This window comes from Ips typographus, linkage group LG12, assembly GCF_016097725.1.
Source record: "Ips typographus isolate SLU linkage group LG12, UJ_Ityp_2.0, whole genome shotgun sequence".
Classification (NCBI taxonomy): Eukaryota; Metazoa; Arthropoda; class Insecta; order Coleoptera; family Curculionidae; genus Ips; species Ips typographus.
In genome coordinates, this window is record NC_138433.1 from 1,770,194 (window position 1) to 1,786,332 (window position 16,139).

General features: G+C 36.0%; 2 protein-coding genes across 3 annotated transcripts; one reads left to right on the forward strand and one right to left on the reverse strand.

Moving 5' to 3' along the window:
- Positions 1–12: 12 nt before the first annotated feature.
- On the reverse strand, positions 13–1,505 carry LOC145736428 (tRNA (cytosine(72)-C(5))-methyltransferase NSUN6). 2 transcript variants are annotated; one of them, XM_081990890.1, is made up of 2 exons: positions 1,320–1,485; positions 13–1,234 (listed from the first exon to the last, which is right to left on the reverse strand). In XM_081990890.1, exons 1-2 carry the CDS (start codon positions 1,339–1,341, stop codon positions 147–149), a joined length of 1,110 nt encoding a protein of 369 aa, XP_081847016.1. In that variant the 5' UTR covers positions 1,342–1,485; the 3' UTR covers positions 13–146. The 2 variants fall into 2 exon arrangements, with proteins under 2 accessions (XP_081847016.1, XP_081847015.1); XM_081990889.1 differs by having other exon boundaries at positions 13–1,505.
- On the forward strand, positions 1,491–15,378 carry LOC145736410 (protein arginine N-methyltransferase 9-like). Its single transcript, XM_081990837.1, has 11 exons — positions 1,491–2,092; positions 3,484–3,674; positions 3,736–4,080; positions 4,135–4,367; positions 4,414–4,632; positions 9,948–10,103; positions 10,165–10,330; positions 10,386–10,507; positions 13,533–13,691; positions 14,640–14,832; positions 14,889–15,378. The coding sequence occupies exons 1-11, from the start codon at positions 1,746–1,748 to the stop codon at positions 15,008–15,010; spliced, it is 2,253 nt and encodes a 750-aa protein (XP_081846963.1). The 5' UTR covers positions 1,491–1,745; the 3' UTR covers positions 15,011–15,378.
- Positions 15,379–16,139: the final 761 nt, after the last annotated feature.

The window sequence follows — 16,139 nt, forward strand, 5'->3', positions numbered from 1 at the left end:
CACACACATTGATTTCTGGAAATTAAAACCTTTATTCCATTATATTATTGACAAAAACATTCTAAACGATTACTTAAATACCCATAAAAGTCTTATCTCTGCTGTGGCTTATCACTCACCAGTCTCTGCCATTAATTTATATTAACTTAGTCACATTCATTTTTTCTAAAACAGGCCATAAAAAATCCAATACTATCCACACACCCATCAGGACCAAAACGTCTAACTTTAGCCAAGTCCTCAGGGCTAAGACCACTTCCATCCCACCCGCATCCTTGATGGTAATCTCCAGGCGTGTTAACCAATGACAATTCAGGAAAAGTCTTTAAAGCCCAAGCCACAATACCTTCGTTCTCAGCTAAAGTTATAGTACAGGTGCTGTAAACCAGCTTCCCCCTTGGCATCAACACTTTTACTGCTACACTGAACAGTTTCCTTTGCAATGGCACATAAGATTTAATCACTTTTTCTGTGATTTTGTTACGTAATTGAGGTCTTTTGCCTAAACCACTACAAGGAGCGTCCAACAGAATTTTTTCGCAACAGTCTGGGACAAAACGAGGATCCTGATCCAAGATTTTGCAAGAATCTGCTTGGAAAATGTGTACTTTAGCCTCAAACTCATCACAGGTTTGTTGTAATAATTTAATTTTATTTGGTGTTTTGTCTAGTGCCACTAACACACCCTGATGACGCATTAGTGCTGCAATGTGAACAGTTTTGTGGCCTGGACTTGCACACATATCAAACACTCTTTCACCTGGCCGAGGGTCTAAAGCTTCAACACACAAAACTGATGGAATGTTTTGCAATAAAGCCCAGCCTGGAGGTAAGAAATCATTACCTAAAGACACACACCCACTTGTAGTCTCAGTGACCTGCACTGCAATCCCTTTAGGACTTAAATCTTCCCCAAATAACTCATCCCTAGTCATTTTTACTAGACCATTTCCTATAAAAAGACGCTTGGTGTCTTCATATTTTTTTAAAAACCCTTTTAAGCATTTCCCTGATATGTCCGCATAAATGCTCACACACTCTTCATGTTTGACACCGCTTTGCATGCCCAGAACTCCAGGAGCATAAATATGGGCCCCCCGTAGAACAGCGGCCGCACAATTCACATCCACAATCACTTCTTTGGATAATTGAGGCAGCTGGTTAACTTTCAAATGTTTGAAGAGGACGATGTTTTTTGACAATATACTAAACTCAGCTTGTATTACGTCCTTGCCTACAATTTTATCAAGCTGGGCCTGAATTAAGTCTTTTACTTTCTCTGGAGTGGTTTTGAGGGTGTTAACCCGGTAGGAGGTTACCTGAGGCGTTGTACACAACCATTCTAAAGTCTTTTGTAGCTGAGGGTTGTCACTTGATGTCCGGTCATTTAATTGGGTCAAAACGGCAGTATTGAATGATTCGTCGAATGGTGACTTCGGAAAAGGCATTTTAAATTAATAAGTTTGTTTTGTTTACAGTTTTCCAGTGGAATTTAAGGTTAAGTTGTACTAGTGTGTGTCACGTGACACTTTTGTATTGTCTGTCCTTTTTTAACTAAGCACAAGAAAAACAAAGACCACTACAGACAACTGACAGATGACGTTTTGACAGGACGTATTTTTTAACCTCATTTCTTCCGGGTTTTATTTAGGGTAAAGTGTATTGTATTGGTGATTTTTAGTGAAAAAAAAATAAACAGAGGGGCGAGGAAAAGCAAATCCCGAGGCGGGAATCTCATCAGGATAATGTTGAGATCATCCGAATCGCGCGTCCCGAAAATCCTCACGCAGAACGCATTAAAACCCAACAAAATGAACAGCAACTTTTATTTAAACAAAGCCAAAGAATGTTTCAAGAACAACAACTATCCGGACGCTTACGAGAACTTTGTCAATTATTTCGATAGTTTGGACGATCCGGGCAGTAGCACTCCCGCCGTCCAACTTGGATTCACCAAGTTGGTGTGCAGAATTGGTATAGTATTGGAGGAGGCCAATGACACCGAAGAACTCCTCAAGATCTATCTTCAGGCAATCAATTTTTTTCCCAACAACTACATTATACTCAATAATTTAGGAGGATATTTGTTCAAGTAAGTCTTTTACTAAATTTGCATGTATTAGGTAAAATAGGAAATATTTTTTGATCAAAGTGAGATAGACTCTGTACACATTCTAGTAAACACTCAGGCTAAATATGTTTGGCATTTGGTTTCCATTCGTTTTTAGGCTCCATAAAGGCAGCAGAGCGAATGTGACGTCACAATGACGTAATTTGACAGTAGGTCAAGTTATGATTTTGCCCAATTACATCATTCTGAGGTCACATTCGCTCTGGGTGCGTATTCTTGAAACGAGGGAAGGGAATTATTAAGACAAAGACCTGTAGAATGTGACAGGAACCCGTCATTGTCAGCTCCTTCTGTCACATTCTATCAACACTTCTCTTGAGAATTCCGTTCCCTGCTTTCAAGAATTAGGCCCCTGTTCTCTCATAGAATAATCAGTCAAAAATATGGACTTTTATCCTTTTAACATGTTTCAAACACGTCTAGTTTTGAAAACTGACAGAAAACTGTAATTATTACATATTTTAGGCCAATTTTGGTATCACATGGTTTTAGAGGATAATTTAACCTGACAGTCACATGACTAATTTGGAGTAAGAAAATGTTTTAAGCACCTTTTTAGAATCCTCATTAAATGTTCTATTCTGTGGCCTGAAAAAACAGTACAAAATTTCGTACAGTCAGGGAAAAAACAGAGTCAAAGTTTGAACTGCCAGAAACACAGTTTGAAAGAACAGAAATGAGAAAATGACTGTTTTGAGCACATTTTTGGAATCCTTATTAAATTTCCTATTCAATAACCTAAAAAATTACTACAAAATTTGGTACAGTCAGTGAGAAAAGCAGTGTCAAAGTTTGAACAGCTAAAACACAGATTGGAAGGACAGTGAGGGACAAAATCGCTTGTAAAATCGACTTGGAGTGAGAAAATTACTGTTCTAAGCACATTTTTGATATCCTCATTAAATTTCCTATCTAATGACATAAAAAACACTAAAAGATTTAGTACAGTCAGGGAGAAAAAAGGTGTCAAAGTTTGAACTGCCACAAACACAGATGGGAAGGACAGTGAGGGACAAAATCGCTTGTAAAACCTACTTGGAGTTAGAAAATTACTGTTTTAAGCACATTTTTGAAATCCTGATTAAATTTCCTATTCAATAACCTAAAAAATTACTACAAAATTTGGTAGTTTACTGGATCAACTTACAAAAGGCACTCAGATGACGTCACAACAGTTGGATTGGTTTTGACGTCACGATAGTGCCCTTCCAAATTACAAACACAACAACGTTAAGCTTGATTTGTTCAAAGTCTTTATGGATTATAATATCACTAATAATTACTGTCAATTAATGGCTGAAGTTTGGTCATTAGAAATAGTTACAGTTTAATAGTGAATTATAATGTTTTAGAATGGGTCAAATCGATATAGCCAGAACCTACTTGGACAAGGCGGTGGCGTGCAGCAAAAAGTACCTTCCTGCCGAAAAAAATCTGATGCATTGCAAATGGAGGCAAATCCCCAGGTGGCATTTTAAAATGCTGAACGACATCCATCGAAATTCAGCCTATTACCAAGCTATTAGAAGTGTGATAAGTAAAGGTTGTTTCATTTAAACCAATTATTCTCCAAATAGGTTAATGGAGAAATTGGGTTAATTTAGGTTATCGCGATGTGATCGACTTGGGTGCGGGTTGTGGTCTTTTGTCTCTGATGGCCTCTGAACACCCAGAGGTAAACGTTACCGCGATCGAAGAGAACAAATCTTTAGCCAAAATGTGCGAGAACATAATGAAAGAAAACCATCGCTCAAACGTCAAAGTAATCAACTGTTTTTCGACGAAACTGTCAGAGCCGCCGGCTCGATGCAATCTATTGGTGACTGAAATTTTTGACTGCGCGATATTCGGCGAGAGAATGCTGGAAACCCTCCTCCACGCCCATCACGTGTTGATTACCGAAAAAGATTTCAAAGTGGTTCCGTGCGGTGCCAGGCTCTACGCCTCTGGTATGTTAATCAAATTAAAGTGTTAATTCCACTGTATCACTAATTTATCCACAGCAATCAGCTACAAAGACTCGCAAAACTTTCGAGTTGTCAACCCCATACCCGCTTTAAGTCTAGATCAAATGTGTATCAGACAAATCGACGCGGAACCCTACGAAGCTGAAGATATTTCCACCAAAAACATTGTCTATCTCTCCCAACCGGTTGAGGTGTTTGATTTAAATTTCTACGACGTACTCGAGCTAAACGTCATAGCGAACGATCTTAATTTTTCGAAAATCATCGAGGTAAGTTGGCGTGAACTAGGTGGGTGCTTATTAATGTTTGGGACAGTTTGAGTGTCTCCAAGACGACCAATTCACTTCGATTGCGATGTGGTTCGAACTGGACTTGGATGAAAACATCACCATAACGACGGATCCGCGTTGCCAGGATCGCGTGCAATGCTGGGAGCAGGCGGTGTGCCATTTGGTGCACCCGATCGCCGTTAAAAAGGGGGAAATTGTGCAATTTGAAGTTACCGTACTGGACAGTCAACTAAAGTTTTATCAGGTCGGTATAACAAAAGCTGTCACTAACACAACTATACAGGGTGGTCCAGTTTTTTTAGTGTCAATAATTCACCAGTCGATAGCTAATCAAAAAACAAGTTGACTTGCATTATGTCATTTTTCTGAAAAACGTTTCCTAAGGAACTTACAGTCCTCCAAATTTCCATTTAAAAAATCGTTTTTATAGTTTAAAACTGAACATTCAAGACTTGTGAAAGTCCAAATTTGTACTCAATAGTCTAAAAACTTTTTTACTACTAGGATGGTCTTATAATTCGCTTTCTCAGACTGCCATCCTGGTTGAGTGTCTGAAACTGGCATTCAAGAACTAAAAAAAGTCCGGAAATCACATTTTTGGAATCCTTATTAAATTTCCTATTCAATAACCTAAAGATCACTTCAAAATTTGGTACAGTCAGTGAGAAAAGCAGTGTCAAAGTTTGAAGGGCTAAAACACAGTTTGAAAAAACAGTGAGATACAAAATTGCTGGCAAAACCTTCTTGGAGTGAGAAAATGACTGTTTTGAGCACATTTTTGGAATCCTTATTAAATTTCCTATTGAATAACCTAAAAAATTACTACAAAATTTGGTACAGTCAGTGAGAAAAGCAGTCTTAAAGTTTGAACGGCTAAAACACAGTTTGAAAGGAAAGTCAAGTACAAAATCACTGGTAAAACCTTCTTGGAGTGTGAAAATGACTTGTTTGAAGACATTTTTGGAATCTTCATTAAATTTCCTATCTAGTAACCTAATAAAAACCCTAAAAAGTTTGGTACAGTCGGAGAAAAGCGGTGCCAAAGTTTGAAAGTACAGTCAAGGACAAAATCGCTGGCAAAACTCACTTGGAGTGATAAAATGACTGTTTTGAGCACATTTTTGGAATCCTTATTAAATTTCCTATTCAATAACCTAAAAAACACTACAAAATTTGGTACAGTCAGTGAGAAAAGCAGTGTCAAAGTTTAAACGGCTAAAACACAGTTTGAAAGGACAATCAAGTACAAAATCACTGGTAAAACTCACTTGGAGTGAGAAAATGACTGTTTTGAGCACATTTTTGGAATCCTTATTAAATTTCCTATTCAATAACCTAAAAAACACTACAAAATTTGGTACAGTCAGTGAGAAAAGCAGTGTCAAAGTTTAAACGGCTAAAACACAGTTTGAAAGGAAAGTCAAGTACAAAATCACTGGTAAAACCTTCTTGGAGTGTGAAAATGACTTGTTTGAAGACATTTTTGGAATCTTCATTAAATTTCCTATCTAGTAACCTAATAAAAACCCTAAAAAGTTTGGTACAGTCGGAGAAAAGCGGTGCCAAAGTTTGAAAGTACAGTCAAGGACAAAATCGCTGGCAAAACTCACTTGGAGTGATAAAATGACTGTTTTGAGCACATTTTTGGAATCCTTATTAAATTTCCTATTCAATAACCTAAAAAACACTACAAAATTTGGTACAGTCAGTGAGAAAAGCAGTGTCAAAGTTTAAACGGCTAAAACACAGTTTGAAAGGAAAGTCAAGTACAAAATCACTGGTAAAACCTTCTTGGAGTGTGAAAATGACTTGTTTGAAGACATTTTTGGAATCTTCATTAAATTTCCTATCTAGTAACCTAATAAAAACCCTAAAAAGTTTGGTACAGTCGGAGAAAAGCGGTGCCAAAGTTTGAAAGTACAGTCAAGGACAAAATCGCTGGCAAAACTCACTTGGAGTGATAAAATGACTGTTTTGAGCACATTTTTGGAATCCTTATTAAATTTCCTATTCAATATCCTAAAAAACACTACAAAATTTGGTACAGTCAGTGAGAAAAGCAGTGTCAAAGTTTAAACGGCTAAAACACAGTTTGAAAGGACAGTCAAGTACAAAATTACTGGTAAAACTCACTTGGAGTGAGAAAATGACTGTTTTGAGCACATTTTTGAAATCCTTATTAAATTTCCTACCCAATAACTTGAAAAAACACTACAAAACGGTACAGTAAGTGAGAAAAGCAGTGTCAAAGTTTGAACGGCTAAAACACAGTTTGAAAGAACAGTCAGATACAAAATTGCTAGCAAAACCTTCTTGGAGTGAGAAAATGACTGTTTTGAGCACATTTTTGGAATCCTTATTAAATTTCCTATTCAATAACCTAAAAATCACTACAAAATTTGGTACAGTCAATGAGAAAAGCGTTGTCAAAATTTGATTGCAGAAACACAATTTGAAAGAACAGTCAAGTACAAAACTGCTGGCAAAACCCACTTGGAGTGAGAAAATGACTGTTTTGAGCACATTTTTGGAATCCTTATTAAATTTCCTATTGAATAACCTAAAAAATTACTACAAAATTTGGTACAGTCAGTGAGAAAAGCAGTCTTAAAGTTTGAACGGCTAAAACACAGTTTGAAAGGAAAGTCAAGTACAAAATCACTGGTAAAACCTTCTTGGAGTGTGAAAATGACTGTTTTGAGCACATTTTTGGAATCCTTATTAAATTTCCTATTCAATAACCTAAAAAATTACTACAAAATTTGGTACAGTCAGTGAGAAAAGCGGTGTCAAAATTAGAACTGCCAGAAACACAGTTTGAAAGAACAGTCAGATACAAAATTGCTAGCAAAACCTTCTTGGAGTGAGAAAATGACTGTTTTGAGCACATTTTTGGAATCCTTATTAAATTTCCTATTCAATAGTCTTGAAACTCAATTTGAGGCACTGAAAACAGTCTAGTTTATTAAGAAATACCCGAATTTTTAGCACTGAGGTGTCTAGAAGTCGATTTAATAGTGGCAAAGCTTGGAATGCTATTTTAAGTCTATAAAGAATGTAAAAATTGTTTTTTAAGTTTGCTATGTCAATAACTTGGTGAAGATAGTCTTGAAACTCGATTTTCCAAGCTGAAAGCAGTTTTGAGGCACTAAAAATAGTCCAGAATTCGGAGAAAATGAAAAGCAAAGTAAAAAGCACGAAAAGCTCGTTTTCAAGACAATTTTCATGAATCTAATGTCAATGTCCTGCATCTAAGACTATTTTCAAGACTAAAATATTGAAATTTGTCTTCAAATTATGAAAACTTACTTCAAATGCAAATTTTAAGCTTCTGATGTCACTTTTCATTAGTTCAGTTACATTTTGGGGTTCAAGTCAATTTTTAAGGTTTAAATGTATGAATTTGTAGTAACAAATTCTTGAAAAAGTAGTTTTTATGTCTACAAGTCAATTTTTAGTATTAAAGTCTTTCGATTTGCATGTAAATTGGTTACAAACACAATTTTTAAGCTTCTGAATCTTTTCTAATTCAATTTTCAAAACCAAAGTCTTTTAGTTTGCCTGGAAACTATGAAAACTGGCTACAATAGTATTTTTTAAACTTCTTAAGTGAATTTTTCGTTTCCAAGACAATTTTTAAGTTGGGTTGGGTTAGTTTCGGGTCTTTGACCGTAATAACGTGTAATAAAGTGCTTGTTCCAAATTTGATCAATTATTCTCCAACGGTCTGACAGTTATGACAAAAAAAACGATTTTTTAAACAGAAATTTGAAGGACTGTATTTTCCTTAAGAAGCACTTTTCAGGAAAATGACATAATGAATGTCAACTTATTTTTTAATTGGCTATGGATTGGTGAATTATTGACATTTTAAACTGGACCACCCCGTATAGTCTTCGGCATTAATTGGACTGTTGTACGTCATCGGTGAGTGTTGTAAGTGTTTACTTTCTCTCTCTTTCTCACACGAACGTTATTGAAAGGACGCACATTCAAGCGTATAACCTACTTTACCTCTATTTTTAAGGAGTTGTGTGCATTGTTGCCAGATTATTAGTTTTTGTTGTAATTGAGTAGGACCTAATTAATGCCGTCGACTATAGATAGATCTAAATCAAATGTAGCAGCAGTTTTGAGTCACAGATGGTGAAGGTGACTCACCATGTATATTCTGTAATTTTTTTCAGATTTTTAGTCCTTTATTTAAGGGAGATACAGGGTGGAACACGTTAAAGTCACTTTGACTGTTACACCATTTTTAAAAAATGTCTCAAAATCGCAATTTTTTTGAGTTAGAAATTTTTACCATAAATGTACCTCGGTCAGACGCTACTTTGACCTTCCAAGCATTTTTTCTGTACCACGCACCGTTTGGCCGTGAAAAAATAAAAACCTAAAATGTTGAACATTTTTAAGGGTGACCCTAAAAAGTGGAAAAAACCACCATATTTTCGAGGTGACAGCAGAAATGGTACCAGCTAGAACCAATTTGACATCAGAAATGAATTCCCCCGACCAAAATCACCCCAGAACCACAATATGAACGAGGTGGTACCAAAATAGCGGTTTTTATAGCGAAAAACTGAAAAAACCTTCAATTCACCGTTAAATCTCAAATAACTCGCTTCCTTGAAACATACTGTATAAACACACCGTATAACAAATTAAAGCTAATAAATGCTGTCACGTGACGTTGAGCTGACACACCTAAGTTGGACTGTTTGGCCGCTAGAGGGCGTCAAAGTTTCCACTACTTTTTCACTACAAGCCTGTCCAAAATTTGAACACCCTGTATCTTGGTTATTTTCGGGAGTTCAGGGTGGTTCAACCACTGAAAAAAATCGCCTTAAACTGCTCTTTTTAGTGGTGTAGAGGAAAAAATTGTGTACAGGGTGAGCAAAAATAATGACTAACAATTTTGTGCACACCCTGTATACAGGCAACTGTATTCAAGTTCAAACGTTACGTAGTTTGGTTTAGTGGTCCATTAGGAACAATTTTGCCCTCTGATAGTTTTTTTGTATATCTAACCGTTTTCGAGATATTTTCGAAAAACTACTTTGATTCACTTTTTACCGAAAATTCTTGAACACCCTGTATCTTGGTTATTTTCGGGATTTCAAGGTGGTTTAACCACTCAAAAGAATCGTATTGAACTGCTCTTTTGAGTGGTGTAGAGGAAAAAATTGTATCTAAAAAAATGTGTACAGGGTGAGCAAAAATAATAACCCACTAACAATTTCGTGCACACCCTGTATACAGGCAACTGTATTCAAGTTCAAACTTTACGTAGTTTGGTTTAGTGATCCATTAGGAACAATTTTGCACTCTTGTAGTTTTTTTGTAAGTCGAACCGTTTTCGAGATATTTACTAAAAACCACTTTAATTTTTTAAAATATACAGGACGAGTCAACGTTTTTTGCACCTTATTCCAGTGATTCTCAAGCTGTTTTACTGTCTTGAAATTGTCAAATACACTCTGATACTGTCTGGAAACTATCTTGCAGTGTTGCAGCTCCCTCTGTGTTTCAAAATTCTAAATAAATCCTTTGTTAAAGATTACCAAACCGGATACGTGCATTTCCTGCTGGCTGGTCTCCAAAGAAATAGTGTCTTTCCTGAACGACACCTATTTAGTTAACCAGATTTTAGCTTTAGCCAACGAATTCATGACTACAGGGTTTGCGGAAAACTTTAAAGAACCTCACAAACCGGTAAGACGTAAATAAATGCGAAATATGTGGATTTGCGAACGATTCTTGTTTTGCGTTTCAGGTGATGGACTTGATGAGTTTTCCTCTGTTAGGTTTTATGTTAGCGGTCACGCAGGGTTGTCAGTTTTACACGGTAATCAAAACCGACAGTGATTTCAAATACATGGATTTTTTCGATCACATTTTGAGAATCAACGCTATTCCGCACGGTAAAATGATTGTCGTAGGTAAGAGTGGTAAAACAACACTTTCCGGTTAATTGCTCGTGCTGGACAATTTCAGAAAACAAAATGGGCCACAACACCACAATGTGTGGCATTCACAAGTATTTGAAAGAGTGCAAAGCTTGTTTGGTTGATCCTGTCAGCACTGACGGTTCCATACATCCTACGATAGGTTTAAAGGTAATTGCACATCCATTTTATAATATTATTGGTACAGTTACATTTTTTGTATTTTTAACTATAAATTATTCAGTGAACATTCTTTTGGAACGGTTTATATCGCCTTCAATTTTTATTTCAACTGTCTTTTAACGCACTGTACATTTTACATTATTTTGGAACGGACTATACGGGGTGGTCCAGCTTTACATGTCAATAATGTTAAAACAAAGTTTTAACAGTTTTCAGACAAATTTAAAGATTTTTGAAAATCGACTTTTACTTTAAAAGGGTAAAAATTGACTTGTGAGGCTTAAAAATTGTAATTTTTTCTGTTCCAGTGTCGTTCTGATTGCAATTTTGCCCATTCCAACCCTGTAAAAACAAGAACGGACTCGAGGCAGGGTTGCCATTTTTTGATATGTCATTCCTTGATAATCCAGTGCAAAAACGACTTTGATACCTCTTTTCCTTCTTGAGATATTCAATTTTTATTCCAATTCTCTCATTTGAGAGAAAGGGCGTCCCCTGTGAAAGGGCGTCCTGTGCCGCCATTTTGAATTTTCTGTAAAAAAATGATGTTGCACCTCTTTTTAAAGAACATTTTTCGTACATTCAGAGTATTAGAGACAAAATGGTGTCCCAGGCCGCCATTTTGATTTTTTTTGTCAATAAACCTGTTCAAACTTTGACACTGCTTTTCTCACTGACTGTACCGAATTTTTTAGTGTTTTTTTAGGTTGTTGGATAGGAAATTTAATGGATATTCCAAAAATGTACAAAAAACAGTAACTTTTCCACTCCAAGTGAGTTTTACAAGCGATTTTGTCCCTGACTGTCTTTTAAACAGGGTTTCAAGCAGTTCAAGCTTTGACACCGCTTTTCTCCCTGACTGTACCGAATTTTTTTTTGTTTTTTCAGGTTGTTGGGTAGGAAATTTAATGGGGATTCCAAAAATGTACAAAAAACAGTCACTTTTCCACTCCAAGTGAGTTTTACAAGCGATTTTGTCCCTGACTGTCTTTCAAACAGGGTTTCAGGTAGTTCAAACTTTGACACCGCTTTTCTCCCTGACTGTACCGAATTTTTTAGTGTTTTTTCAGGTTGTTGGATAGGAAATTTAATGGGGATTCCAAAAATGTACAAAAAACAGACACTTTTCCACTCCAAGTGAGTTTTGCAAGCAATTTTGTCCCTGACTGTCTTTTAAACAGGGTTTCAAGCAGTTCAAGCTTTGACACCGCTTTTCTCCCTGACTGTACCGAATTTTTTAGTGTTTTTTTAGGTTGTTGAATAGGAAATTTAATGGAGATTCCAAAAATGTACAAAAAACAGTAACTTTTCCACTCCAAGCAGGTTTTACAAGCAATTTTGTCCCTGACTGTCTTTCAAACAGGGTTTCAGGCAGTTCAGACTTTGACACCGCTTTTCTCTCTGACTGTACCGAATTTTTTAGTGTTTTTTTAGATTGTTGAATAGGAAATTTAATGGGGATTCCAAAAATGTACAAAAAACAGACACTTTTCCACTCCAAGTGAGTTTTGCAAGCGATTTTGTCCCTGACTGTCTTTCAAACAGGGTTTCAGGCAGTTCAGACTTTGACACCGCTTTTCTCTCTGACTGTACCGAATTTTTTAGTGTTTTTTTAGATTGTTGAATAGGAAATTTAATGGAGATTCCAAAAATGTACAAAAAACAGTAACTTTTCCACTCCAAGCAGGTTTTACAAGCGATTTTGTCCCTGACTGTCTTTTAAACAGGGTTTCAGGCAGTTCAAACTTTGACACCGCTTTTCTCCCTGACTGTACCGAATTTTTTAGTGTTTTTGCAATTTGTTGGACAGGAAATTTAATGGAGAATCTAAAAATGTGCAAAAAACACTCACTTTTCCACTCCAAGCAGGTTTTACAACCAATTTTATCCCTGATATCTTTCAAACAGGGTTTCAGGCAGTTCAAACTTTGACACCGCTTTTCTCCCTGACTGTACCGAATTTTTTAGTGTTTTTTTAGATTGTTGAATAGGAAATTTAATGGAGATTCCAAAAATGTACAAAAAACAGTAACTTTTCCACTCCAAGCAGGTTTTACAAGCAATTTTGTCCCTGACTGTCTTTTAAACAGGGTTTCAGGCAGTTCAAACTTTGACACCGCTTTTCTCCCTGACTGTACCGAATTTTTTAGTGTTTTTTTAGATTGTTGAATAGGAAATTTAATGGAGATTCCAAAAATGTACAAAAAACAGTAACTTTTCCACTCCAAGCAGGTTTTACAAGCAATTTTGTCCCTGACTGTCTTTTAAACAGGGTTTCAGGCAGTTCAAACTTTGACACCACTTTTCTCTCTGACTGTACCGAATTTTTTAGTGTTTTTTTAGGTTGTTGGATAGGAAATTTAATGGAGATTCCAAAAATGTACAAAAAACAGTAACTTTTCCACTCCCAGTGAGTTTTACAAGCGATTTTGTCCCTGACTGTCTTTTAAACAGGGTTTCAAGCAGTTCAAACTTTGACACCGCTTTTCTCCCTGACTGTACCGAATTTTTTTTTGTTTTTTCAGGTTGTTGGATAGGAAATTTAATGGAGATTCCAAAAATGTACAAAAAACAGTCTTTCAAATTCAGACAGTTTGACACCACTTTGCTCCAATGGTGACAGTTAAAAAAAACGGTTTTTTAAACTGAAATTTGGAAGTCTGCGTCTTTTTTAGGAAGCGTTCTTCATTAAAATGACATAATAATGCATGTCAACTTATTTTTTGATGGCCGAATGGTGAAAGACACTTAAAACTGGACCACCCTGTAGTACGAACGATAATCTTGATTATTTTCGGGAGTTTAGGGCGGTTCAACCACTCAAAACAATCGTCTTGAACTGCTCTTTTCAGTGGTGTAGAGCAAAACTTTCTATCTAAAAAATTGTGTACAGGGTGAGCAAAAATAATCACCCACTAACAATTTCGTGAATAACCTCAAACGTAGTGTCGTCCATTAGGAACTGTAGTTTTTTGGAAATCTAACAATTTTCAATGCTTGTTTTTTTTTTAAGGAAAAACTGAGACCCGATCAGCCCGACATAATGATGCTACCCACCAAGGTGGTGGTGAAGGTGGTGTTGATTTACTCAGAAAAATTAGAAACGTGGAACGTGGTGAACGATGAAAACGTGTTCAATTTTAAAGTAGCCCAATTCATGAACGAGTACACGGTTAGTTGGTTCATATAGTAAAAATCAAAGTACCGTATTGTTACGTCATTGCGTTGTACTTTGATTTTTTCTTCTCTCAGTTTGCGTAGAAGTTATCTTTGGAAGAAAATTATTCTGAAGTGACTGGCCCTTAAAAGAAAGAAACTTTGCAACGAGTACAAAAAGATATACCTGACAAGCAATGTTGCCAAGTCTGCCGTTAAAACGATATATCTACCGTTTCTGTACATGTTGCATTAGAATCAGCCAAAAACTGAAAATCGTATTTTTCGAAAAACTGAAATATCAGCGCCATCTTTTAAGCGAATTTAATACAATTTTGTAGATTTGTATTAATCACTATACGGCCAATCGAATGGCGTAAACGATTAAAAAACAAAAAATTATAAATCCAATATGGCGGCCATAAGAAATAACAAAGTTGGCGCTGGTTGCGCAAAAACTAGAAGGCGTAGAAAAAAATCGTTCAATCGCCAACTTTGTTATTTCTTATGGCCGCCATATTGGATTTATAAATTTTTTTTTTAATCGTTTACGCCATTCGAGTCGCCGTATATTCATTAATACAAATCTACAAAATTGTATTAAATTCGCTTAAATAATGGCGCTGATATTTCAGTTTTCGAAAAACTGTCAAACTGTGCTCAAATTTCAGGACTTTTCAAAATTTAGATTTTGACAATGGTCACGTGACTGTTTAGCTAAAATATCCTTTAAAACCACGTGATCTAACAATTATTAATAAAAAATCTGTATTTTTAAAGTACCGTTTTTAAACGGTACAACTTTTAAAAGACACCAGAATAATAATGTAAAATTAATGATTTTGTTTTGATCTACCGTTTTTTGACTGATTCCATTAAATATTTTGACTTGGCAACACTGCTGACGAGTACTCTCTAATTAAATGTGACATTTTGTTAAATTTCTAAAATGAATTAACTTCAGGGTTCCGAACATCCCGATTTGGATTCCGACTTTACTTATACCGAGTACTCGAGTCCAATTACGTTCACGGTGGACGACAAAGACTACGTGAAGAAAACCCAAAACATTCTGGTCACCGAAACTGGGCACATTAACGCCCTCTACACGTGGTACGAAATTGACTTTTACGGCGCCATTGACTTTCCTACCAAAGGTTGGTTGAATAAATTACAAGTCTGTCATTTACGGTAATTTTAATCAAACACACAGACAGTTCGCACATAAAGAAAACCTGCTACCTCCTGGACCATCGACAGGTCGAGCTGGGCGACATCTTCAGGATTGTCATGCGCAGGGAGGGCACCTACCTGGACTTTAGTCTGGAGGAGTAATAAACAATGTTTCGTACGTTTCCCGCTCAACACATTCCCGATTTTCAGCTGGCCCCGTCAGCTTTACAAAACGTTTTTAATTACGTGTGTACCTTTTTCCTTAACGGAATCTATGTAGCGTTGAAAACGTCTATGCACCTCTACAATGTAACGTTCGCTGTCTCAGTGTGTCCAATCAAAACGTTTCCTTTAAAGTGGTGTCATTAAATGTCGAATCTCATTGACATTACAATACGAAATTTCTGTTTTTTTTAAATTTACTACTGACGCCTTTGATGCGGTTTGTGACTTTACTTTGAAGAACAGTGACACCTAAACTGTTTCTTGTAACTGTGAAATTAATATATGATTACGTGTTTTAAATGTTATCTGAGGGTTTTTATTTACCTCTTTGAAGTTGGTAGTACTTCTGGTCACAAAAGGTTGATAAAAAATTGGATCTTCTATCAAAAATGTAAAAGTAGGGGTAAATATAGTTTTCTTGACAATTGGCGAAGGTGTATAGTTCTAAGAGCTATAACTGTCCGGCCAGTTTGTAAGCCTCTAAAACCTTCTTAGGAGGGTTTTTTAAAATGTACCAGATACCTCTACCACTTATTTTTAGTTGCCAAACAAAACCTTCTTGGATAGATGGATTTACTACCAGGAGGTAAATTAATTTTTCTTGACAATTGGTGAATGCGCTTGAATAACTTTTTGCGATTCCTTCAGATACAAAATTCAATTTGAAAAGGATGATGAAAAATTGGATCTTCTATCAAAAGTGTAGTTTTCTTGACAATTGGCGAAGGTGAATAGTTATAAGAGGTATAACTGTCCAGCAATTTTGTAAGCTTTTTAAACCTTCTTAGGACGGTTTTTAATATACCAGATGCCTCTACCACTTATTTTTAGTTGCCAAAAGCTTATAAGACCTTCTTAAGCCTGTGAAGATTGATGTTAACATGTCAGATACCTTCAAAAGCCTTTATAAAACCATTTTGAATTCCGATTTTGTTAAATTATTTTTTCTTGACAATTGGTGAATGCGCTTGAATAATTTCTTGCTTTTCCGCTCTCCTAATACAAAATTAATTTTTCACGAGATTTACAGTTTAAAACTAAAAAACGGTCACGTACTTTTACAATT

Coding starts and splice junctions, on each gene's coding strand:
- LOC145736428 (XM_081990889.1), bottom strand. CDS start 1,448: ATGCCTTTTCCGAAGTCACCATTCGACGAATCATTCAATACTGCCGTT.
- LOC145736410 (XM_081990837.1), top strand. CDS start 1,746: ATGTTGAGATCATCCGAATCGCGCGTCCCGAAAATCCTCACGCAGAAC. Junction 10,331..10,385: donor CGGTAAAATGATTGTCGTAG/GTAAGAGTGGTA, acceptor GGACAATTTCAG/AAAACAAAATGGGCCACAAC. Junction 13,692..14,639: donor AATTCATGAACGAGTACACG/GTTAGTTGGTTC, acceptor AATTAACTTCAG/GGTTCCGAACATCCCGATTT.